This window comes from Cherax quadricarinatus, chromosome 5 (genome assembly GCF_038502225.1).
Source record: "Cherax quadricarinatus isolate ZL_2023a chromosome 5, ASM3850222v1, whole genome shotgun sequence".
Classification (NCBI taxonomy): domain Eukaryota; kingdom Metazoa; phylum Arthropoda; class Malacostraca; order Decapoda; family Parastacidae; genus Cherax; species Cherax quadricarinatus.
In genome coordinates, this window is record NC_091296.1 from 62,951,994 (window position 1) to 62,979,487 (window position 27,494).

A 27,494-nucleotide genomic window follows, 5' to 3' on the forward strand; every position below is an offset into this window, starting at 1 on the left:
AAATTACAAAAGCATATGGAATTGCTATTAAAGTCAATGAAACAACCTATTATATTTTTTTATGTAATTCATAAAATAAACCATCTCACAAAATATTTGTCCTAATGTCATTAGTTTAATAACAAACAAGAAAAAATTAACAATAAACTATTTTGCAAAACAAAATTTATTAAAACAATTTCATACATATTAAAAATTTCAATTAGATGACACTAAAATATAAAAAATATAGTTATATGGTTGCCAATTTGACAAATAAAAACACCATTTTATAAATATATAAAAGAAGTCTTAAGCACATGCTGTGCAATGGCCAAGTATTTCATAAGGCTTTTTTTTTTTTTCCCCCATTGTAAAACACTAATTTTCTTCAAATGAGAGACTGACAATTAAAAACCATAGAATAATATTTTAAAAAATTACATATAAAAGCAGTTAAAATGAACAAACTGTCAATGAAAGACAGTCTTGTTATTTTTTATTCTTTTTTTTTTTCCATATTACAATGTTGAAAACATTGCCAAAGTACACGCACACACCATATATTAACAATATCTGTCCATTTGTTCATATTCATTCAAAGTCTTATGTCAATGATATTTATCAATAAAACATCTTGTATGTTTTATGAAGGCCATGAAGAGGTGGTGATCATTTGCCACACAGTTATATGTACACAACCAATTATCACTATGGATGGACACTACCGCACTTTGTTTATTCACTAAATTATCACTTGCAAACATGTACTAATAAAAACCTTTATTTAAATCTGTACAAGAATCTTTGCACAAAAGTGTCTAACTTGTTATATAATAACAGACGAGTGTCCAGGGGTGAGCGCAAGAGAAGCCCACTCAGTACGAACACTATTAAACCATGGCCCAAATGGCAGTCTTAGCATCAACTTGTCTAACTTGGTATTATAATCCATTTCTTGGAAACGTCTTTCAACGAGTCTAAATTAACAGCTATCAGTCTTCAAGCATATTCCACCGAGTGATGCTGTCTTACCAAGTGTTTGAGTTTGCACCACCAGCTTCATGCTTTGTTAGCCACATTTTGGGAATCCTGTCGATTTTACAAGTCTTTATCGGCATTTAAAACTTCAGTCTCTGCTGTACTGCTGTGACTAGTATTAGAATTCTCAAGGGCCAAAGAGGCAGTAACATTAAAATCATCTTCAAATTTTGCATAAGCACCTCGTTTTCCAGAATCCACAGAAACATCAAGGTTGTTCACATTCAGCCTTGTATATTCATCATCACTGGCAACAGCATTAAGATTACTAACTTTTGGCATGCCACCATCATCAGCATTTTGAGCTAGGCAAGGGTAATCTTCCAAATTCGTTTCAGGTCGGGAGATATTCAGCTCATTAGATGATGATGACGACTGAGCAGAACGCTGCTTCTTCACTGTACCAGGTGGTGGTCTGCTGGTTGTGGGACCCTCACTGGACAACTGGTCTGCCGAGCGGCGTAACTGAGATGCCATAGTATAGTAGTGTGGCTTCACTTCACCCACTGGACGTGAATAAGTCAGATGATCGTAATCACCATCTGTCAAAAAAATAATGAATGTGTAACTTATTTTGAGAATATAAAGCCCATTTGACAAAACACTATATAAATACCTTTAAAGTGTTTATGTACTGTGTGTGCATTATATAAACAAACATATCTATCTCTCTACCTGTCTCAACCTACCTACCTACCTACCTCCCTCTCTCTCTATACATCTCTCTCTCTCTCTCTCTCTATACATCTCTCTCTCTCTCTCTCTCTCTCTCTATACATCTCTCTCTCTCTCTCTATACATCTCTCTCTCTCTCTCTCTCTATACATCTCTCTCTCTCTCTCTCTCTCTATACATCTCTCTCTCTCTCTCTATACATCTCTCTCTCTCTATACATCTCTCTCTCTCTCTCTATACATCTCTCTCTCTCTCTCTATACATCTCTCTCTCTCTCTATACATCTCTCTCTCTCTCTATACATCTCTCTCTCTCTCTATACATCTCTCTCTCTCTCTATACATCTCTCTCTCTCTCTCTCTATACATCTCTCTCTCTCTCTCTCTCTATACATCTCTCTCTCTCTCTATACATCTCTCTCTCTCTCTCTATACATCTCTCTCTCTCTCTATACATCTCTCTCTCTCTCTATACATCTCTCTCTCTCTCTATACATCTCTCTCTCTCTCTATACATCTATCTCTCTCTCTCTCTCTCTCTATACATCTCTCTCTCTCTCTCTCTATACATCTCTCTCTCTCTCTCTCTCTCTCTCTCTATACATCTATCTCTCTCTCTCTCTCTCTCTATACATCTATCTATCTCTCTCTCTATACATCTCTCTCTCTCCCTCTCTATACATCTCTCTCTCTCCCTCTCTCTCTATACATTCTCTCTCTCTATACATCTATCTCTCTCTCTCTATACATCTCTCTCTCTCCCCCTCTCTCTATACATCTATCTCTCTCTCTCTATACATCTATCTCTCTCTCTCTCTCTATACATCTATCTCTCTCCCTCTCTATACATCTCTCTCTCTCCCTCTCTCTCTATACATTCTCTCTCTCTATACATCTATCTCTCTCTCTCTCTATACATCTATCTCTCTCTCTCTCTATACATCTATCTCTCTCTCTCTCTATACATCTATCTATCTCTCTCTCTATACATCTATCTATCTCTCTCTCTCTCTATACATCTATCTATCTCTCTCTCTCTATACATCTATCTCTATCTCTCTATACATCTATCTCTCTATACATCTCTCTCTCTCTCTCTCTCTCTCTCTCTCTCTATACATCTCTCTCTCTCTCTCTATACATCTCTCTCTCTCTCTATACATCTCTCTCTCTCTCTATACATCTCTCTCTCTCTATACATCTATCTATCTCTCTCTCTCTCTCTCTATACATCTATCTCTATCTCTCTATACATCTATCTCTCTATACATCTCTCTCTCTCTCTCTCTCTCTCTCTCTCTCTATACATCTCTCTCTCTCTCTCTATACATCTCTCTCTCTCTCTCTATACATCTCTCTCTCTCTCTATACATCTCTCTCTCTCTCTATACATCTCTCTCTCTCTATACATCTCTCTCTCTCTCTATACATCTCTCTCTCTCTCTATACATCTCTCTCTCTCTCTATACATCTCTCTCTCTCTCTATACATCTCTCTCTCTCTCTATACATCTCTCTCTCTCTCTATACATCTCTCTCTCTCTCTATACATCTCTCTCTCTCTCTATACATCTCTCTCTCTCTCTATACATCTCTCTCTCTCTATACATCTCTCTCTCTATACATTCTCTCTCTCTCTCTATACATTCTCTCTCTCTCTCTCTATACATTCTCTCTCTATACATCTCTCTCTCTATACATCTCTCTCTCTATATATACATCTCTCTCTCTCTATACATCTCTCTCTCTCTCTATACATCTCTCTCTCTCTATATATATACATCTCTCTCTCTCTCTATACATCTCTCTCTCTCTCTCTATACATCTCTCTCTCTATACATCTCTCTCTCTATACATCTCTCTCTCTATACATCTCTCTCTATACATCTCTCTCTATACATCTCTCTCTATACATCTCTCTCTCTCTATACATCCATCTCTCTCTCTATACATCTCTCTATACATCCATCTCTCTCTCTATACATCCATCTCTCTCTCTATACATCCATCTCTCTCTCTATACATCCATCTCTCTCTCTATACATCCATCTCTCTCTCTATACATCTCTCTCTCTCTCTCTATACATCTCTCTCTCTCTCTCTCTATACATCTCTCTCTCTCTCTCTCTCTATACATCTCTCTCTGATTTTAAGGCAGAGCTTGCACTCTGGGCTTATAAAGGAAGTGCAAATTAATCCTAACAATTACTACAGTAGAGGTTGAATATCTCTTATCTGAAATTCTGAACTTTTTTTGAGCACCAACATTATGCCACCAATAGAAAATTCCAGTTGGCTTGGGAGGCTCCCAGGAATTGTGCACATCTGTGCACTGTAGGTGGAGACAAAGACCCCCCCCCCTCCTTTTTTTCTTACAGCTGATGCAGGTATTCTGCCAATGCTATTGTACTGCTTTTATTAAAAATATTGTATGAAAGTACCTTCAGGCGCTCTGTATAAGAAGCGAAATATGAATGGATTTCATGTTTAGATTTGGGTCCATCCCCAAGCCATTTAGAGCGCTATATTTCAAAATTAAAAAAATTCCAAAATCCAAGACACTTCCAGTCCCAAGCATTTCGGATAAAGGATATTCAACCTATATTTCACTAATGTTCAATATTAAATATAGACTAACCAAAGATGGGTTGGGCAGGAATAAGCTAAATTATATTACACTACTTTTAGCATAGGTAGCATGTTAGTTTTGATAAATTAAAAAATTGTACAGTATATATTAACTCACAAAATATACTGTGTAATTACTTGTAAAAACTGTATAAAAAATATCTTATGGGTAGTCTGGCTTGTTTGACTAATAGTTAAATTTACAGGCAAAGGACTTTTATCCTACCTTAGCTCATTTAAAAACCTAGCTCTACCTAAGGTATGACTACCACCAGAAAGCAAGCAAGCAGCAGCCAACACTAAGGTACCTACATACTACTAGAGCAACAGGAATAAGATGTCCCATGTCTCTCCCTCCTAGGGAATTGAACCAGAGCTCCTTCTGGGGAACCAAGCACTACCACTCGGTTAGTAAGTTCCAAAAGATTAGCATACGTGATACCATTTTATAAATACAGGATCAAGAAAAAAAAGACCTTGGGACAACTAGAAAAAAAGTTATCTCCATAAATTATATAAGTATACTAAAAAGCTCATGCTATGCTAATTTTAAAACAGATTTCTAATAACAGTTCAAGTAATAAACCATTACATTAAAATATAAAACCCTCGGTATGATGTCCACACCTTAAAAACAATAGACTTTTAGAAAGACGTATAACAAAATGTATTCCTCACGCAAGAAGTAGAAGTAATGAAGAAAGAATAAAGGCAATAGAAATGTTCTAGATGGGAGAGAAGCAAAACTTAAAAATACTAAATTCCTATAATAAGACAAACTGAGGCAACGGATGCAGCGGTTGGTTAGTAGATGGAACTCTGGAACATTATTATAATCAAAATGAAGCGCTAAACCTTCATACTCTGGAACAACACATGTATACAATACACTTATGTTCACACTTTAAAGTGCATTTATTATTGTTCTAATGCATAATAAAATTAAACCATTTAATATAAAAATAAAAATTCAAACATTAGTTTTATTAAAACGACAACTTCATATAAAATAAATACTTGGGGCTCCTTACACCTGAGAACACTGCAATAAGTGCCCCTTTTGTCTCTGAAGATCTACCAATGAATGAATGTAAGATAGAATTTAAGGAAGCCGAGCAGGATTAAATCAGAATAAAAAAAAATAATCATAAGGTCACGCAATGCATGTACAGAAAATTTTGACAAAATTGTTAAAGTATCAGACAGTAATCTACAATTACTGACAGTGTCAGAGGAAGATTACAAAATCAACAAACTCTGCTACAATGACAAACTTCATAGCATATGTCCATTTCCAATTAAAATATTTCTCAGCTATACATTTTAAAGTTTTACACCATAAAACCAAAAAACCTTTCAAAACAATATCTGACAGCGATTTTCTTCAATACGTGAAGTGGTGTATCCAAATCAATTCACATTTTTTAACATTTCAGTAAAGAGGTACCTATTTTAGTAGTCATAGATTTACTAAAAATTCCCCTTTTGAGGACAAATTTCTTATTACCTTAGTTGGATGGCCAACTTAAAAGTTAATAATAGCTTTCATATATAAAGAAATGATAAAGCTGTTTACAAGATGCAGCAGGTTTAAAAAAAAAAAAAAATAATGTGGACATCAAAAAAGGCCCAAAAACATGCTGCATAGTACTTATCAGAGATTGAAAATAAAAAATACATATAAAAAGTTACGGCTGAATGCACTTAAAACTGCCCTCACTGGCCAATAATAGGAGGCAATACGTTAAATACAACAAATGGATACAGAAAAAGTAATTATTTTTCTAATCACCACTGGAAAGAACAGGCAGCCAGAACTGTAAACTGAGAAAAAGTAATGCTTAAAGTATATCTGAAAGACTTTCTTTGCAAATACAAGCAGAATATGGAAATAGGATTCAAGAAAAAGCACTAAGTAATGCATGTCTACAACCACTGGAAATTTTAAAAACACATAATTAATCACTGGAGATGTTAAGACAGACTATAGCCCTGCACTTTTAACTAAATAACTATTAGACAATCACAAACAGATACTGCACTCTCAGACTTTCTCACTGAAAACCAAAAGAAAGCACACATTTACATTACCATATAAAGCTTTAGTCATCTATACATTCATTAAAAGAACTGTACTCTTACAGACTAAAAACCAAACAACAGCTTAAATACTCGCATGATGATCTAGCCATATATTTTGGCCAAATAGAGGTTATTATTCAGCAAAGCAAGCTAAAATTCTCCTAAGATAATGAATGCTTGATAAAAGATACTCAAGGCGTAATACATATCCTAAATTACAAAGAAACTAGGAAAATGATTAACAAAAGCTTTGATTATTATTATTATTATAATCAAAAAGAAGAAAGAAGCGCTAAGCCACAAGGACTATACAGCGCTGCAGGGCAGGAAGGAAGCGAGGGCATCAGGTGGCAAAAGGGAGATGGATGAGTAATAGGTTACGGATAACAGCGGGGTAGTGGATGGTGAAAGGGTAAAGGGCAGCAAGAGACTTAACTAGAAAGGGCTGAGGGGAGTGCGAAAAGTATCATCAGAGTTGGTGGAGTAAATCAGTAGTTGTCAAGAAGTCAATGAGAGAGTCAGGATTAAAGGAGGGTCTATCAGCAAGAAGGGAAGGTAAAGAGAGAGTAGTAGAACGAAGACGACGTTGGAGGTAAATTCTGCGTGCTCGTTGATAGAGAGGGCAGTCTAACAGAATGTGGCTAATTGATACTGGAACTTGACACTGCTCACAGAGAGGAACAGGGTGCCTCTCCATGAGATACCCATGAGTAAGACGAGTGTGGCCAATGCGAAGGCGGGAGAGAGTGGTCTCCCAACCTCGGCACTGATGACAAGAAGACGGCCAGTAACCTATGCTCAGTTTAATAGAATGAAGTTTGTTACCGAGCAGAGTTGACCAACGTTGTTGCCAACGGGTGCGAAGGTGGGTAGCTATTGCAGCAAAATAGTCAAGAAATGGAACGCCTCGATAGGAAATCGGTAGGTCATGTACTGCTGACCGCGCAGCAGTGTCTGCCTGTTCATTGCCCTGTACGTCGACATGACCAGGGACCCAACAAAAAACAATATCTTTATGTTTGGTAGAGATACAGCGTAGCCAAAGTTGGATACGGAGAACTAGGGGATGAGATGTATCAAATTTTCGTAGAGCCTGTAGAGCACTAAGGGAGTCTGAGACTACTATAAATGATGACACAGGCATAGATGCGATACGAATAAGTGCTGCAAGAATGGCATACAGTTCAGCAGTAAAAATGCTAGCTGAAGATAGTAAATGCCCCCGCATGACGCTGTCCGGAAACACTGCTGCGAATCCGACGCCGTCTGAAGACTTAGAGCCATCTGTGTACACAGCGGTGGCATGAGAATGGGAGTGGAAGTGATCAAGAAAAAGAGCGGGAAGCCACCGTAGGCAGTTGAGCTTTCGAGTAAGGGAGTGAGAAAGAACAGACCCGAACAGCTGGAACTTCCCAGGGAGGTAGGGAAAAGTGAGATGCTACATGAACATATAAAGGTGGTAACTGAAGGGAAGACAAGAGTGAATGTAGGCGAAGAGAAAAGGGACGGAGCAAACAGGGGTGGCGAACGAATAAAGAATGTCTACTAATATCGGTGACCATTCTATAAATGGAAGGATTGTGTAGATCGTGAGAGCGTACATAGTAGCGAAGGCAATGGGCATCACGGCGATCAGACAAGGATGGAACATTCGCTTCTGTATAGAGGTTCTCAACAGGGGAAGAGCGAAAAGCACCAAGGCACAAACGTAATCCTTGGTGATGGATAGAGTTAAGGCTAGAGAGAGTAGCAGGAGAGGCCGCGGAATAAATCTGGTCACCATAATTGAGTTTCGATAAAACGAGGGCTGAATGTAGGCGAAGCAGAGTTCGACGATCAGCTCCCCAGGAAAGATGAGCAAGGGTTTTAAGAAGGTTTAGCCGGCTGTGACAAGTTGCCTTCAGAGAGGTAATGTGAGGTTTTTAGGATAACCGATGGTCAAAGAGAAGGCCTAGAAACCTGACTATCACATTCGGGGATATGGGAGCCATAGAGATACAAAGGATGATCGGAGATAACAGAGCGTCTACTGAAAGTAATTTGGTGAGTTTTGGTACTTGAAAATTTAAACCCATGCATGGTGGCCCAAGTGGAAACACGGTCGACCGCATGCTGGAGAGAAACTGCAATAAGGTGACAGTCAGTGCCTGCACAAGCAATAGCGAAGTCATCAACAGAGTGATGACCAAATATTGGGTGGAAGAACAGAGGCCAAATCATTTATAGCAAGGAGAAAAAGTGTTGTGCTTAGAACACATCCCTGAGGGACACCTTCAGCTTGGACGAAGTCCAGGGAAAGAACATTACCGACTCGAACACTGAAATGTGTCAGTTAAAAAGTTCTTAAGGAAGGATGGTAGATTGCCTCGGAGGCCTAAGGAATGGGCCTGGGCCAAAATATTATACCTCCAAGTTGTGTCATATGCCTTCTCAAGGTCAAAAAATATGGCAATAACTGAGTGATTATTCGCAAAGGCATTACGAACATACGATCCAAGCGTAGCAGGGGTCTATGGTAGAACGACCCTTACGAAAGCCATATTGACTAGCGGAGAGACTGTTGTGTGTCTCTAAATACCACATTAAACGTCGATTTACGAGACGTTCCATCACTTTGCAAACTGCACTAGTAAGAGCGATGGGGCGATAGTGGGAGGCATCATGTCCTGTAGTACCCGGTTTACGGAAAGGGAGAACAATGGCAGATTTCCACAGCTGGGGAAGAACTCCTTGTGCCCAAATAAGATTGAAGAGGTGTAAGAGGACTACAAGGGCTGACCGATGTAAATGTTGTAACATACGAATATGAATGTCGTCAGGCCCAGCTGCCGATGATCGGCAAGCTGAGAGCGTTGCCTCCAGTTCTTGAAGTGTAAAAGGCATATTATACTGTTCTACTCTGAGAGAAGAGAAGTCCAAGGGTACTAACTCTCTGGCAGACTTTGAGGAAAGAAACGAGGGGCATAGATGGAGCCCTCGGGAAATACGGACCAGATGTGTGCCAAGTTCAATGGCAACGTCGAGAGGGTTTGCTACATCAACACCAGCGACCCGTAGAACAAGAGCAGGGTCAGGAGAATATTTACCACTCAATTTCCTCACTTTTTTCCAGACTGCACTCATAGAAGAAGCAGAGGTGATGGTGGAAACAGTCTCGCCAACAAGTGCGTTTAGCTTCACGGATGACACGGCGAGCGATCGCACGCTTCTGCTTAAAATCAAGAAGTCTCTCAGCGGTTCTATTGTACCGGTACCTGCCCCATGCAGCACGTTTCAAACGTACTGCACGAGCACAAGCAGGAGACCACCAAGGCACGCACTTCTGAGAATGCCTGCCTGAGGTTTGGGGTATAGAATGAGAAGCTGCGGTATAAACTGACGTCGAGAAGATGTGTAGGAGCTCGTCAATGGAGGATGAAGAAGGAACCTCACTAAAAGCAGTGAGGTGTGAGTAAAGATCCCAATTTGCCCGATCAAATTGCCAGCGAGGGCTACGGAAAAGTGGTGAGTAGGAAGGAGAAGTAAGAATGATCGGAAAATGATCGCTGTCATGTAAATCTGGTAGAACAGACCAGGTGAAGTCTAGTGCAGTGGAGGAAGAGCAGACTGATAGATCGATGTAAGAGAGAGTATGAGTACGAGGATCAAAATGGGTGGGAGTACCCGTATTTAAAACATGGAGGGGGTGAGAGGCGAGAAAAGCCTCCAACTGGATGCCACGCGAGTCACAATGAGACCCCCCCCAGAGGAAATGGTGGGCATTAAAATCACCAAGTAACAGAAGTGGTGGCGGTAAGGATGAAACAAGAAAGGCAAAGTCTGGGATAGAAAATGCCCGAGAAGGAGAGAGATATAAAGAACATATTGTAAACCACTTATTCAAGTGGATACGGGCTGCAGTGTAATGCAGCGAGGTATGGACAAATAGTTGACAGTACGGAATATCATTGCATAGAAGAAGGGCACTTTCATTAAAGGTCCCATCTGAGAAAGGATCCGAAGAATACAATAAATTATAGCCTAGATAAGTTGGAAAACAGCCGAGTGTAATTTTGGTTCTTGAAAGCAAGCACCAACAGGGGAAAACCTGGAAAGCAACATCTGAAGCTCACCCCGATTACCCCTGAGGCCGCGGATATTCCATTGTAAATAGGCCATGATTGGCGATGAAGAAAATACCAGGAATATGTAGGTAAAGGCACCTACGGACTAGAGGGGTTAGAAAAGTCAACGTGTGGTGGCATTGGAAGACGTTCAAGTAGCGAAGGAACGGAGCGTTGCGAAGAATGGGGTTGTGAAGATGGAGGAGAGGGAAGAGAAGGAACAGGAAGTGAATCAGTGTCCATTGAAGGTTTAGTCTCTGCAATATATTCTGAAATGGCTTCAAGTGTTTCTGAATTAAAGATGTATGGGAGACCATATTGGAGATAGAAGGAGGAGGGTGAGTAAAGATTGGGACAGTAATGGACTGTACCAAAGTAGAGGGGGAGGGAAGAGTGTAAGGGACTGGAGATGAAGTGTGGGGGGAGGGGGGGACAGAAGAGACAGAAACCTGGGAGGTGGCAGAAGAGGAAGAAACTTGGGAGGGGACGGGGGTGGAAGGCATAGTACGAGGAGGAGGGTGAATCTCCACACTTGTAATAGAGCCAGAGAGAGGGGAAGAACTAGGTACAGAGACTGGAAAGGTAAAGTGTGGAGGTGGAAGAAGGGAAGGAAGGGGCAAAGAAGATTTGAGCAATGTGGATTTTTTGGACTTCTGAGTAGATGGGCGATTGGTATTAGGTGTCGTACGAGGTCTTGTCAATACTGGGGCTTGTGAGGAAGGACGCGAAGATGCGAGAACAGACTGAGTTGTAGTCGGGACGTCAGAGCCAAGGACAGCAAAAGGATTAGATGCCATAGTGGCTATGGGAGGGGTAACAACAGAGGAGGCTGCAGAAGATGGGACCCCAGAAGTGGGGGGATGTTTGGAAACACGAGAATAAGAAACACGGGGTAGTCTCCCTTGGAGGTGGAGATGAGTAACTGCCATAGCATAAGGGAGACCTGCCTCTGAGGCAACGGATTTCACGTTCATTTAAGTAGACCTGGCAACGGCGGGAGTACGAAGGGTGAGCTTCATTACAATTAAGGCAAGATGGAGGTTGACTGCAAGATGTATTAGAATGGTCGTCGGCACCACAGACTGGGCATTCGGCCATAGATCTGCAATATTTCGCTGGGTGACCAAAATGCCAGCAATTTCTACATTGTTGCGGTGTAGGTATCACCTTTCGAACTTGTAACCGATGTCCCGCAACATATACAGAGGATGGGAGTTCTCGGCTGTCAAAAGTTAAACGAGCCACATTGCAAGGGTAACGTCTCCGCCCCCGGGCAGGAAGGACACAAGTGTCTACTTTGAGGATTGGGAGATCCTGGAGTTCCAGCTGTTCAAAAATGTCATTGCAACATGACTGGAAATTCTGTTGGACTATGGTATGGGGCAGAATGACAGTACCACTACAAGAATTGAGAGAAAGATGTTTTTCAATAGTGATAGGAGTAGTATCGATATTCGAAAGGAGAGAAAGATCATGAGCTTGGGTAGCATTCTGGACAGTGACGATGCGCATTCTTGAGAGCATGAGATGAAATATTTCTACCAACATGACGCAGGAGCGCTTTGCCAATACTATGGTCAGAAAGGTAGGCAGAAGAAGAAGTCGGTCTTAAAGTAAAGAATTTAGTCCATTGTGTGGTCCGAAACTGAGCGTGGAGAGGGAGTGCTTGACGTGTCGGTCTTTTCCGAGTAGAATGGGAAGGTAACGAAGGAGCATCATCAGGAGATTGACGTTGGCGTTTAGGAGTACGACCGGAGTTGGTCCGGCGTGAAATGGGCGGGTGATTCAAAAATTGCCGTACCGTAGAGGGAGAAGCCGGAAGCATAGTCAAAGGAGAGCGGAGTTCAGACAAATCGAAGGAGTCAGTCGAAGCCCTGGTACCTGAAGCGGGTGAGGAAGCAGCACCAGCAAGAGGTACAGGGGCATCAGGAGTGTCCGAAGAGTGGTCTAAACACAAGGCAGAGTCAGAATGGGGTGCGGTATCAAGAAGGGGCCCGGGGGTAGTGGGTTCATGGACTAGGGCTGCCATGGTTAGGTTACTCCTTTGCTTTTTGTTTTTAAGAAAAAAAAAGAAAGAAAAATAAATAAAAAAAAAAGAATAAAAAAAGGGGGGAGCAGGGATGAATAGTTCCCAGGAGGAATGAAAGGGCCAGAAATCTCCCTCCGCACCCAAGAGGACCTCAACACTGCTAGTAGCGCAGATGCAGCATGGAACCCGTGCCATACCCTACCCTTCATGCCAGTAAACCAGCAATCCGGGATAGCAACCTCACATCTGCCGAGCTACCTCGGTGAACAAAAGAGAGGGCGGCCGGATATCCGCCACAAAGCATACCTCCTTCGGCTACCACCCCCGGACTCCGAAAGGTGGCTTCCAGAGATACACCCGTCGCCCGAAAGACACCCAAAGCTACTCCGGGATACCGGAGAGGGATCGGGACATCCCCAGGCAATCCAGATTCCACGGCAAACTACGCCACTGCCAAGAACCTCAACGGAATGGGATGGACCCCGGTGTCCTTTCCCCTACCTAGGAACTAGTGCGCCTGTGGGAGAAATCCCAAAGGCCAAAAAGAGGAAGGGCAAAAGGGAGGGGTGGGGAGGAGGAGGAGGAGGAGGAATGGAAAAAGGGGAGGATGGGATAGGGGAGGGGAGAATGGGGGGTAATTAGGTTCGGTCTGAGGAAGAAGACCGACAGGGCTAATTCCTCAGACCAAGAGCCTCTTCACCACGCCAAGGAGCCCCCCTTGAAGAGGACAAAAGCTTTGAGATTGCTAAAAACTTTAAATCCCATGAAAAAAGTGCTTAAAGGCCTTAGGTGAGGCTTTAAGCACAAACAAGTGTTTTATGTTACATTACATATTTTAGACACGGTAAAAAAGATGAATACCGAAGGTCTTGCCTTTCCAGGTGGTATGCACCTTAATTTTCCTATTCATCTTTAACACCAAATCAATATACATCGTAAATACTGTACTTATTTTGCATTCACACACAGTAACCTGATGAAGGTTCTTCTAACTACACAAACTTATAACATGAAGTGTATACAGTTAATGTGAAGATAAAGTTACAACATATTACTCTAAGATGATGACAAACAGCAAGGAAAAAAAAAAAAAAAAAAAAAAAATTATTCAAATGTATACTCTAATACCAATGGATACCTACAACTTATCCTAGACATGCCTCAAAGATTAAGCAGTATGCAATTATTGAAATGCCAAGAAAAAAAAACTTATGTACTCTGCAGCACAAACAATCCAGCTAATACAGTACATTAATATTAAAGAAAATTACCCTCTAACAGGAACGGAGATTCACACAAGTCTTGATTACACCCCAACGCAAATTAGTATGCGCCAAACTTACATGAACCGCTCCGTCTGAGTATTGTGAACACTGGTGGCAGCAGAAGGCAGTATAGGGAGAGAAAGAAAACACTGAACCGTAATGAGCATTAAACGTACCAGTTACTCAAAAAACTCCTAAATAACTTATGACTGCTCAACTATTGGATCATTTACTCCAAACTTAAAATTGTTTCAACTTCATTGTTTTAAATTGTGCTAAATTGAAATATAGTGTATAAAAAATACAGTATCAAAACTGTAATTATTCTCCACTGAGCTTAAAGCCATATGGCATGAACTAGTTGAATATTCAATTTTCTTCTATTCACTCTAACTCGCCTAATGACCATATGTGAAATTACAGCACCGTTATTGCCTTATTAATCTTAAATTAGTCTTAAGTATGCCCAAAATGCTCTGCATATAAAGGGGCTTTTGGCATGTCCTCCAAATTGCTACATTCCTTTGTACAAACCATGTACTATGCTAAAATAAACTTTTTGTTAGAAGCAATTGTTATAATTGCACTGCTATAGTCCCATTAACTATTGTCATATATGGTGAATATTGTTTCTGATTAATAACTGCAGTCAACACATTTTTGGGGGATGACAAACTACAACCAAGGTAGTGGGTTGGTAGACAGCAACCACCCAGGGAGGTACTACCGTCTGCCAAGCGAGTGAAATGAAAGCCTGTAATTGTTTTACATGGTAGGATTGCTGGTTGTATTTTCTGTCTCAAACATGCAAGATTTCAGGTACATCTTGCTACTTCTACTTACACTTAGATCACACTACACATGCATGTACAAGCATATATACACACCCCTCTGGGTTTTCTTCTAGTTTCTTGCTAGTTCTTGTTTATTTCCTCTTATTTCCATGGGGAAATGGAAAAGAATTCTTCCTCCGTAAGCCATGCGTATCATAAGAGGTGACTATGATGCCGAGAGCAAGGAGCTAGTAACCCATTCTCCTGTATACATTACTAAAGTTAAAATGAGAAACTTTTTTTGCCCACCGCCTCAGTGGGAAATGGCCAGTTTGTTGACAGAAGACAAATAACAAATACAAAACCTGTACTTTCAATTGTTTCATATAAATTTTAACATTTGTGCATTTAATCTAATATGAAAGAGCTAATTCAAATTACTTTATAGTTCTTCAAACAGTAACTTTTCTACAGCACCAAATGGGGATGAATATGTAAATAAAATTACAAGTGTGTTTTACTGAAATATTTATAGTTAAGAATGATTATTTTAATTTGAAACACAATATAGAAAAACACACACACACACACACACACACACACACACACACACACACACCCTAAGCAGCAAATTACTGTTAAACCTTTGTAGCCTGGCTGACTGAAAGAGTTTCATTATTATTATAATCAAAAAGAAGCGCTAAGCCACAAGGACTATACAGCGTTGCAGGGCAGGAAGGAAGCGAGGGCATCAGGTGGCAAAAGGGAGGTGGACGAGTAATAGGTTACGGATAACAGCGGGGTAGTGGATGGTGAAAGGGTAAAGGGCAGCAAGAGACTGAACTAGAAAGGGCTGAGGGGATTGCGAAAAGTATTATCAGAGTTGGTGGAGTAAATCAGTCATTGTCAAGAAGTCAATTAGAGAGTCAGGATTAAAGGAGGGTCCATCAGCAAAAAGGGAAGGTAAAGAGAGAGTAGTAGAATGAAGACGATGTTGGAGGTAAATTCTGCATGCTCGTTGATAGAGAGGGCAGTCTAACAGAATGTGGCTAATCGATACTGGAATTTGACACTGCTCACAGAGAGGAACAGGGTGCCTCTCCATGAGATACCCATGAGTAAGACGAGTGTGGCCAATGCGAAGGCGGGAGAGAGTGGTCTCCCAACCTCGGCACTGATGACAAGAAGACGGCCAGTAACCTATGCTCGGTTTAATAGAATAAAGTTTGTTACCGAGCAGAGTTGACCAACGTTGTTGCCAACGGGTACGAAGGTGGGTAGCTATTGCAGCAAAATAGTCCAGAAATGGAACACCTCTATAGGAAATTGGTAGGTCATGTACTGCCGACCGCGCAGCAGTGTCTGCCTGTTCATTGCCCTGTACGTCGACATGACCAGGGACCCAACAAAAAACAATCTATGTTTGGTAGAGATACGGCGTAGCCAAAGTTGGATACGGAGAACTAGGGGGTGAGATGTATCAAATTTTCGTATAGCCTGTAGAGCACTAAGGGAGTCTGAGACTACCACAAATGATGACACAGGCATAGATGTGATACGAATAAGTGCTGCAAGAATGGCATACAATTCAGCAGTAAAAATGCTAGCCGAAGATAGCAAATGCCCCCGCACGACACTGTCCAGAAACACTGCTGCGAATCCTATGCCGTCTGAAGACTTACAGCTATCTGTGTACACAGCGATGGCATGAGAATGAGAGTGGAAGTGATCAAGAAAAAGAGCGGGAAGCCACCGTAGGCAGTTGAGCTTTTGAGCAAGGGAGTGAGAAAGAACAGACCCGAACAGCTGGAACTTCCCAGGGGGGTAGGGAAAAGTGAGATGCTACATGAACATATAAAGGTGGTAACTGAAGGGAAGACAAGAGCGAATGTAGGCGAAGAGAAAAGGGACGGAGCAAACAGGGGCGGCGAACAAATAAAGAATGTCTACTAATATCAGTGACCATTCTATAAATGGAAGGATTGTGGAGATCGTGAGAGCGTACATAGTAGCGAAGGCAATGGGCATCACGGCGATCAGACAAGGATGGAACATTCGCTTCTGTATAGAGGCTCTCAACAGGGGAAGAGCGAAAAGCACCAAGGCATAAACGTAATCCGTGGTGATGTATGGGGTTAAGGCTAGCTAGAGTAGCAGGAGAGGCAGCTGAATAAATCTGGTCACCATAATCGAGTTTCGATAAAACGAGGGCTGAATGTAGGCGAAGCAGAGTTCGACGATCAGCTCCCCAGGAAAGATGAGCAAGGGTTTTAAGAAGGTTTAGCCGGCTGTGACAAGTTGCCTTCAGAGAGGTAATGTGAGGTTTCCAGGATAACCTACGGTCAAAGAGAAGGCCTAGAAACCTGACTATCACGTTCGGGGATACGGGAGCCATAGAGATATAAAGGATGATCGGAGATGACAGAGCGTCTAGTGAAAGTAATTTGGCGAGTTTTGGTACTGGAAAATTTAAACCCATTCGTGGTGGCCCAAGTGGAAACACGGTCGACCGCATGCTGGAGAGAAACTGCAATGAGATGACAGTCAGTGCCTGCACAAGCAATAGCGAAGTCATCAACAGAGTGATGACCAGAGTGTTGTGCTAAGAACACATCCCTGAGGGACACCTTCAGCTTGGACGAAGTCCGGGGAAAGAACATTATTGACTCGAACACGGAAATGTGTCGGTTAAAACGTTCTTAAGGAAGGATGGTAGATTGCCTCGGAGGCCTAAGGAGTGGGCCTGGGCCAAAATAATATACCTCCAAGTTGTGTCATATGCCTTATCAAGGTCAAAAAATATGGCAATAACCGAGTGATTATTCGCAAAGGCATTACGAACATACGTATCCAAGCGTAGTAAGGGGTCTATGGTAGAACGACCCTTACGAAAGCCATATTGACTAGCGGAGAGACTGTTGTGTGTCTCTAAATACCACATTAAACGTCGATTTACGAGACGTTCCATCACTTTGCAAACTGCACTAGTAAGAGCGATGGGACGATAGTGGGAGGCATGTCCTGTAGTACCCGGTTTGCGGAAAGGGAGAACAATGGCAGATTTCCACAGCTGGAGAAGAACTCCTTGTGCCCAAATAAGATTGAAGAGGTGTAAGAGGACTACAAGGGCTGACCGATGTAAATGTTGTAACATACGAATATGAATGTCGTCAGGCCCAGCTGCCGATGATCGGCAAGCTGAGAGCGTTGCCTCCAGTTCTTGAAGTGTAAAAGGCACATTATACTGTTCTTCTCTGAGAGAAGAAAAGTCCAAGGGTACTAACTCTCTGGCAGACTTTGAGGAAAGAAACGAAGGGCATAGATGGACCCCCGGGAAATACGGACCAGATGTGTGTCAAGTTCAATGGCAACGTCGAGAGGGTTTGCTACATCAACACCAGCGACCCGTAGAACAGGAGCCGGGTCAGGAGAGTATTTACCACTCAATTTCCTCACTTTTTTCCAGACTGCACTCAGAAGAAGCAGAGGTGATGGTGGAAACAGTCTCTCCAGCAAGTGCGTTTAGCTTCACAGATGACACGGCGAGCGATCGCACGCTTCTGCTTGAAATCAAGAAGTCTCTCAGCGGTTCTATTGTACCGGTACCTGCCCCATGCAGCGCGTTTCAAACGTACTGCACGAGCACAAGCAGGAGACCACCAAGGCACGCACTTCTGAGAACGCCTGCCTGAGGTTTGGGGTATAGAATGAGAAGCTGCGGTATAAACTGACATCGAGAAGAGGTGTAGGAGCTCATCAATGGAGGATGAAGAAGGAACCTCACTAAAAGCAGTGAGTTGCGAGTAAAGATCCCAATTTGCCCGATCAAATTGCCAGCGAGGGCTACGGAAAGGTGGTGAATAGGAAACAGAAGTAAGAATGATTGGAAAATGATCACTGTCATGTAAGTCCGGTAGAACAGACCAGGTGAAGTCTAGTGCAGTGGAGGAAGAGCAGACTGATAGATCGATGCAAGAGTGAGTATGAGTACGAGGATCAAAATGGGTGGGAGTACCCGTATTTAAAACATGGAGGGGGCGAGAGGCGAGAAAAGCCTCCAACTGGATGCCACATGAGTCACAATGAAACCCCCCAAGAGGAAATGGTGGGCGTTAAAATCACCAAGTAACAGAAGTGGTGGTGGTAAGGATGAAACAAGAAAGGTTAAGTCTGGTATAGAAAATGCTCGAGAAGGAGAGAGATATAAAGAACATATTGTAAACCACTTATTCAAGTGGATACGGGCTGCAGTGTAATGCAGCGAGGTATGGACAAATAGTTGACAGTACGGAATATCATTGCGTAGAAGAAGGGCACTTTCATTAAAGGTCCCATCAGGAAAAGGATCTGAAGAATACAATAAATTATAGCCTGAGATGGGAGAGATAACAGCAAAGTGTAATTTTGGTTCCTGTAAGCAAACACCAACAGGGGCAAACTGGGAGAGCAACATCTGAAGCTCACCCCGATTACCCGAGGCCGCGTATATTCCACTGTAAATAGGCCATGATTGGCAATGATAAAGATACTTGAAATCCGCAGGCAAGGGTTCCTACGGACTAGAATGGTTAGAAAAGTCCACATGCGGAGGCAGTGGAAAACGTTCAAGCAGTGAAGGAACGGTGCGCTGTGAAGAAAGGAGTTGCGCAGATGGAGGAGAGGAGAGAGAAGGAACAGAGGGTGGATCAGTGTCCATTGATGGTTTGGTCTCTGCAATATATTCAGAGATTGCTTCAAGTGTTTCGGAATTCAGAGACGTCGTATGGGAGACAATATTGGAAATGGTAGGGGGAGGATGAGTAAAGATTGGAACTGTATTGGACTGTACCAAGGTAGGGGGGGGGGGGCGAAAGGGTGGAGGGAACTGGAGAAGCATGGAAGGGGACAGAAGAGGCAGAAACCTGGGAGGTGGCAGAAGAGGAAGAAACCTGGGAGGGAACAGGGGAGGAAGGTACAGTACGAGGAGGAGGGTGAACCTCTACACTTGTAACAAAGCCAGTGAGATGGGGAGAACCAGGGACAGAGACAGGGAGGGTAAAATGAGGAGGTGGAAGATGGGTAGGAGGTGTTAACGGACCTTTTTTAGACTTTTGAGAAGTAGAGGGACAATTGGGAGGTGGTGTCATACGAGATCTCGTCGTTACTGAGGCTTGCGAGAGAGAACACAAAGAAGCGAGATCAGACTGAGGCGTTGAAGTAGGGACGTCTGAGCCGAGGACAGCAAAAGGATTAGATACAGGAGTGACTATGGGAGAGGTAACCACAGAGGTGGGTGTAGAAGATGGGATACCAGAAGTGGGAGGACGTTTTGAAACACGGGAATAAGAAACACGTGGGAATCTCCCTTGGAGGCGGAGATGAGAAACTGCCATGGCATAAGGGAGACCTTCTGTCTCTGAGGTAACGGATTTCCCGCTCGTTTAAATAGACTTGACAACGGCGAGAGTACGAAGGGTGAGCCTCATGACAGTTAAGGCAAGAGGGAGATCAATTGCAAGATGTATGAGAATGGTCATCGGCACCACAGACTGGGCATTCGGCGATATATCTGCAATATTTCGCTGGATGGCCAAATCGCCAGCAATTTCTACACTGTTGAGGTGTAGGGATCACCTTTCGGACTTGTAACCGATGTCCTGCTATATAAACTGAGGATGGGAGTTCTCGGCTGTCAAAAGTTAAACGAGCCACATTGCTAGGGCATCGTCTCCGCCCGCGGGCAGGAAGAACGTAAGTGTCTACCTTGAGGATTGGGAGATCTTGGAGTTCCAGCTGTTCAAGAATGTCAGTGCCACATGTCTGGAAATTTTGTTGAACTATGGTATGGGGCAGAATGACGGTACCACTACAAGAATTGAGGGAATGATGTTTTTCAAGAGTGACAGGAACAGTATCGATATGGGAAAGACGAGAGAGCTCATGAGCCTGGGTAGCATTCTGTACGGTGATGATGCGCGTACCGCTCTTAAGAGCATGAAAAGAAATATCTTTACCAACATGGCGTAGGAGTGCCTTGCCAATACTGTGGTCAGAAAGATAGGCAGTAGAGGAAGTCGGTCGTAAAGTGAAGAATTTAGTCCATTGTTCAGTCTGAAACTGAGCGTGGAAAGGTAGTGAAGGACGTGTCGATCGTTTCTGAGAAGAACGAGAAGGTGGAGAAGTATCATCAGCAGGTAATTGTCGTTGGCGTTTAGGCGTGGGACCAGAGTTGGTCCGACGTGGAATGGGTCGGCGATTTGAAAATTGCCGCACCGTAGAGGGAGAGGCCGGAAGCATAGTCAGAGGAGAGCGAAGGTCCAATAAATCGAAGGAGTCAGTCGAGGCCTCAGTACCTGAAGCGGGTGAGGAAACAGCACCGGCAAGAGGAACAGTGGCATGAGGAGTGTCTGAAGAGTGGTCCAAAGACGAGGCGGGGTCAGAACGGGGTGCGGTATCAAGAAGGGGCCCGGGGGTAGGAGGTTCATGGACTAGGGCTGCCATGGTTAGGTTACTTCTTTCTTTTTGTTTTTAAGAAAAAAAAAGAAAGAAAATAAAAATAAAAAAATAAAAAAAAAAGGGGGACCGGGGAGGGATAGTTCCTAGGAGGAATGAAAGGGCCAGAAATCTCCCTCCGCGCCCAAGAGGACCTCAGCACCGCAAGAAGCGCAGATGCAGCATGGAACCCGTGCCATACCCTACCCATCATGCTAGTAAACTAACAATCCGGGATAGCAACCTCATCTGCCGAGCTACCTCGGTGGACAAAAGAGAGGGCGGCTGGATATCCGCCACAAAGCATACCTCCTTCGGCCACCACCCCCGGAATCCGAAAGGTGGCTTCCAGAGATACACCCATCGCCCGAAAGACACCCAAAGCTACTCCGGGATACCGGAGAGGGATCGGGACATCCCCAGGCGATCCAGATTCCACGGCAAACTATGCCACCGCCAAGAACCTCAACGGAATGGGATGGACCCCGGTATCCTTTCCCCTACCTAGGAACTAGTGCGCCTGTGGGAGAAATCCCAAAGGCCGAAAAGAGGAAGGGCAAAAGGGAGGGGTGGGGAGGAGGAGGAGGAAAGGAAAAAGGGGAGGATGGGGAGGATGGGATAGGGGAGGGGAGATTGGGGGGTAATTAGGTTCGGTCTGAGGAAGAAGACCGACAGGTCTAATTCCTCAGACCAAGAGCCTCTTCACCACGCCAAGGAGCCCCCCTTGAAGAGGAAAAGAGTTACAGCCAACACTGAATGACCCACATGGGTTTAATGCATCAGTGTATTACACAGGTAGCTGAAACTTCAATTTTTATTATTAATAACCTGGTTTGTTCTGTGCACAAATGCCACTTGACATCCAATCATTTCATTAGAAAACCTGACAAATCTTAGTGATCAGTATTTGGGTGTGGGATCACAGTCGAGTAAACCCTCTTATAATGAGACCTCGCACTGCACAATTTTTTTTTTTCAACAGCTTTTAAAAAGTGCTACCAAAACATTCAGTAATGCACAAAAATATTAGGTGCCATAAAACATGAAACTCGTACACAAATAACTTGCACGTAAGAGACTGAAGCTGATGTCATTTCAGTTTCATTTGGACCATTAACTAGTTAGTTAAATCCAACCACTAATATTAAATTTATATATATTTATATGGCTCTCAGGTCACAATGACTTCACCCCAGAGTTATTTCCAAATGCTAAAAATATAATGCATTTTTTCCCATTGTTTTTATATTTGTTTTCATATTCTTTCCGGTAATATTTATAACTGTCAAAACTGACTTACTCTTCTTAACTGTAATTCTTCCAAACACTAAATGACTTTAAACATAAAATTCCTAAAATTGATATCACCTTAATCTTAAGTTAGTCCTAAGTTTGCTTTGAATACTCTGCTATATAGGGGCTCTCAACCTTGTAAAATCATTGCAGCATACCAAAATAAAACCATTCCCATTACTAAATTACACTAATTTCAATACTATAGTTTTTTTGCTACCTCACTATTATAAATCTTATCATAAAATTCCTAATTACCTAACTTTTGTAATAATGTGAATAAATTAGTATTAGAATGTACCACTCCATAACCTGTATTAATATAGGATAGTCAGTAAGAATTAAGATTAGTCTGCCCAAAATGCCTAGGCACGCTAGTGGCTTTCTTTGTACTTTATACAGTGGGCCCCCGCTTTACGATCAGCTCCCAATGTGACCAATTATGCAAGTGTATTTATGTAAGTGCGTTTGTACGTGTATGTTTGGGGGTCTGAAATGGACTAATCTAATTCACAATATTCCTTATGGGACCAAATTCGTTCAGTACTGGCACCTGAACATACTTCTGGAATGAAATAATATCGTAAACCGGGGGTCCACTGTATTTTGAATAGACTCAAGATATTTTTTTACGTGACAGAATATGTAGAGGATTACAAACGGGTCATTTAACACAGTAGATACAAAGTTCAAATACTGATTCACATTCTTGGCACTAAGTATCTTGTATGAATTAGAGGGTTAGTCATTCAGATTAATTCTGGCAATACTTTCCATGACTGGTACTCCAATAGTGTACTGTGTAACACTCACCTGTAAATGAATGAAATCTTATTTTAATCACTTTAAGGTGATAATTTAAAAGTCACATAGATGTACGTGGCAACAATGACTTGTCATGCAGATTAAGCAATGAGCTCAGCTCACTCATAACCTGAGAGCAGTAAATTTTGGCCTAGATATAAGAGAATGCATTTGTATGGAGTGTGTGCACAACAAACTTTTTGCTTCATGTCGTGCATGATGGGAAAAGCAAACCCGACCTTGTTTGATTTAAAGTAGTGAGCGATTTATTTTTGGGGATAATTTTACTGGCTGTTCCTCAGTCATCTGACTCTTATGTACTATGTTAGTATTCAGGCTGCCCAAAATTCCTTGTTTAACAAGGGTTTTCTATAAAGTAGCTTATCCATCATCATCAGAGGACTCGCAGGTAAGGACCCACGAGGGGCGAGGGCAAGTGGGGGACAGTGTGAAGAATAGACGGTGAGAGGAATGACTTGAGTCGAAGAGAGAAGAGTCAGGACTAGACCCAACAGCTAAGCCTTGGAAGCAGAGGGAAACAGCAACACAAAAAACAGGAGAACTCTCAGTCATCCGGCTGGCAAGCTATCTGCATCTTGCATTCTTGATGTTGATTGGCGGCTGGCAGAAGCTGGAGGCGTGGTCAAGGGAGGCTAGCATCTTGATTGGTCAGGTGTCGTTAAAGTGCGAGTCAGGAGTTGCATCATTTCTTCAGTGTTGGAGGCATTCCTTATGTTGTGCAGTTGTTGGGAGGAAACGATCAGTAGTCTTGTAATCTTGGGTCGAAATGCTGGGTCGGCTTGTAACTGGTCAAAGGTCATCTTGAGTGATGTGAAGGAGCAATGGGTTCCTTTACAATTTGTAAACTTGACTGTTCTGTCGAGTAATTTCTCGTACAAAGTGTCGACATTCATGGTGGGTTCTTGGTCAGGAGTCGTATAAAAAGTTATATCTTTCCAGTGCAGGTATTGATCTTGGTGTTGTTCTTCTGTATTAATACGTCAAGTGATGACTGGTGAGGTTTTTGTTGGTGGTTGCAGCATTGAAGGTTCATTCAATGTTGGTGTCTCCACTACAGTGTATAGAAGACTGTGGTGGAATTGTGGCTTCTGATTGGTCCATTTGTGTAGTGGTGAGTGGAGGCGAAGGAGTGATATTTGCGCCGCCACGACGAGCCAATCGACGAATAGGAGGCGTGGTGCAGTAATAGAATTTGGTAGAGATATCATCAGGTGGAGGTTGGGTAGTGAGAGGTGGTGGAGACGACTGTTGAGTGGCTTGTAGAATCTTGGATGTTGAAGATTGAATCATGGCAATTGCAGCGTACGTAGGAGAGGTTCCAGATGACTTTTGTTTCTTCCTTCAGTTTCTTAGAGAGGATATCCTTTCGCACTGGACATTTGACTGGAAGAGTATGGTGATCACTCTTACAGTTGATGTAAGTGGGAGTGCAAGAACGAAAATCGTGTCCTGCAGACCCACAGGTGGAACATTTCTTATTCTTCACGTGGCAGTCGGCAGTAGAGTGAATGTACGAGTAACATGTCCAGGAAGGTGTTATGTACGTGAAGCGTTCAGGTTCAATCTGTCGAGGGTTGATGTAGTAGTAAGAGATGCCCCCATGGATAATATTCTATGTCTCCACAGATACCTCAACACACCACTCGCCATTTTTCCTTCATCATTTCTATGGTTAATCTCATCCTTCGTAAACCTATTCACTGAGAAGTCAACTCCCAAATACGTATTCGAAAACATTCACTTCTTCCATACTCCCTCCCTCCAATGTGACATCCATTTTTTCTTTACCTAAATCATTTGATACTCTTATCTATGTTTACTTTCAATTTTCTACCTCAACAAACTCTCCCAAACTCATCCACTAACCTTTGCAACTTTTCTTTAGTCTACCAAAAGTAAGCACAGTATCATCAGCAAAAAGTAACTGTCAACTCCCATTTTGTATTTTATTCTTCATAATTTAATTGCACCCCTCTCCTAAACTCACTAGCATTTACTTCTTTTACAACCCCATCTATAAATATGTTAAACAACACTGGTGACATTACACATCCCTGTCTAAGACCTACTTTTACCAGGAAGTAACCTCCCTCCCTCCCTCCTCCATACCCTAACCTGAGCCACACTATCCTCAAACTCTTTACAGCATTTACTCACTTACTACCTATTCCACACACCTGCAACATCTGCCACATTGCTCCTTTGTCCACTATCATATGCCTTTTTCTAAATCCACAAATGCAACGAAAACATCCCTACCTTTATCTAAATACTGTTCACATATATGCTTCAATGCAAACACTTCATCTACACATGCCCTACCCATTCTAAAGCCTCCTTGTTCATCTGCAATTCTGCTCTGTCTTACCATTAATTCTTTCAATAATAACCCTACCATACACTACCTGGTATACTCAGTAAACTCATTCCCCTATAATTTTTACAATCTCTTGCCCCCCTTCCAGTTATAAAGGAATTATTCATGCTCTCTGCCAATCCCTAGGTACCTTTCCCTCTTATACATTTATTAAACAAAAATAACAATCACTCCAACACTATATCCCCCTGCTTTCAACATTTCTCTCATGATCCCATCAGGTCCAGCTGCTCTACCTCCTTTCATTCTACGTAATGCCTCATGCACCTCCCCCACTCACATCCCGCTATTCTTCACTCCTTGTGGAAAATATTTTAATTTTCCGAAGCTGTAGTGCCTAATAGGTGTTTAATGTGTTGATTGGGGTCAAAAATGTATTTGAAAATAGAATAGAACCAAGAGTTCGCTTGGCACCTGCGAGGATGTGCGGGAGGGAGGTCAAGTGAGGGCATGGAGAGGCGGCAGTGTTTTGAATGGGTTTAAGAGGCTGTGAAAACATGGGACCAGGAAATTGGCGTTCACGGCGACCTAAGGATTAATATAGGCCTCACTTCATAATAGGAAGTGTTGTAACCGTTCCTGGTGAAGAGTGAGGGAACGTGATTTACGGGACCACCGTAATAAAGTGGTAAAATGAGTGAATAATGGTAGGACCGGGTGACTGGCTTGACGCCATGGACTGCGTCCCGGGGAAAATCACCTGTGAGTTAATCCTCACTCATCGGTCTCAGGTCTTAATGGAGTGACCTCTAATGTGTATAATAATTATGAGACATTAAATCGTCTTGTGAATTGTAATGTAATTAATGATAATAACACTAAGTTAAGAGAATGCGTGAAGTGAAATAAGTCGCCATTCTCAGAGAGAGCTTCTGTTTATCTCGTGTTCCTGTCTCGAGGATAGTGAAGGTTTTATGGAGTCACGACTTCTAAACCGGGACAAACCAACGGATACCTCGTCCTGCTGGAATAAGAACCGTGTCGGTGTAGCAGGACATCGAAATGAGACGGTGAATGGAGGAAATAAGGAGTATCAATCACCCACAGTTAAGTAACCCTTCTAGTTATAGCAGACTGATACTGGCCAGTTAGGTATGTTGTAATTGGATAGGTTATGGGTGATCCAACTACATCAAGTGACCACCAGAGAATATCTGGTAAGTAGTGAGATTATATACAAGTGTTTTTCCTTGATGGATATATCCATGTGTAACCTACCCCCCCCCTTCATTCAGTTACACTAATATAATCTATACAGTCCACAATTAATTAGTAGCGCCGTACTTGTGGGTGCTATCCAATCTATACTGGTCTCGGATAGATATGGACAAGATTGTGAGGTTGAAGGCCCACCTGCAGTGACCAGGGGTGGTAAAGCTTTCTCACATGTCTACATGGGGTGACTACGGTAAACAATATAATGAGATTACTTGTATGTATATAATGTTGAGGTACATACAGATAACACCCTAAAAAATTTTCCATACTCCTAAAAAGATTTTATACCTCCCTGGCCAGTGCATGAAATTACTGTCTCCCTTTCATCAATATTTAATATTTCATCAAAATATTCCTGCCATCTACCCAGTACTTCCAGCTCCCCATCTACTAACTTCCCTACCATTTTTAACTGCCAAATCCATTCATTCCCTACACTTTAACCTTTTTATCTCACTCCAAAATTATTTCTTCTCAGGAAAATTTGTTGACAGTACCTCTCCCACTATCATTTGCTCTCCTTTTGTTCTCTCTCACCACTCTCTTCACCTTTCTTTTACACTTCACATACTCTGCCCTTCTTATATCACTTCTGCTTTGTATAAACCTTTCAGAAGCTACCTTCTTGAATTCTATTCAAGATTGATGGACTGACCACATCGACTCAAGGCTGAGGGACTGATTGCCTCAAACTCCTCCTGTTCTTCACCAATCTCCTTTGTATGGACTGATGAAGC

At 42.4% G+C, this 27,494-nt stretch overlaps 1 protein-coding gene across 15 annotated transcripts in view; it reads right to left on the bottom strand.

Moving 5' to 3' along the window:
• Positions 1-266: 266 nt before the first annotated feature.
• LOC128685077 (protein draper-like) overlaps positions 267-27,494 on the bottom strand; it is a 1,011,482-nt gene continuing 984,254 nt past the window's right edge. For 14 of the 15 annotated variants that reach the window (XM_070103144.1, XM_070103145.1, XM_070103128.1 and 11 more), the window contains one exon: positions 267-1,562. In XM_070103144.1, coding sequence (XP_069959245.1) covers positions 1,081-1,562 — 482 coding nt within the window. In that variant the 3' untranslated portion in view covers positions 267-1,080. The remainder of the gene's footprint in view (positions 1,563-27,494) is intronic. The other variant, XM_070103187.1, reaches the window with a different exon arrangement.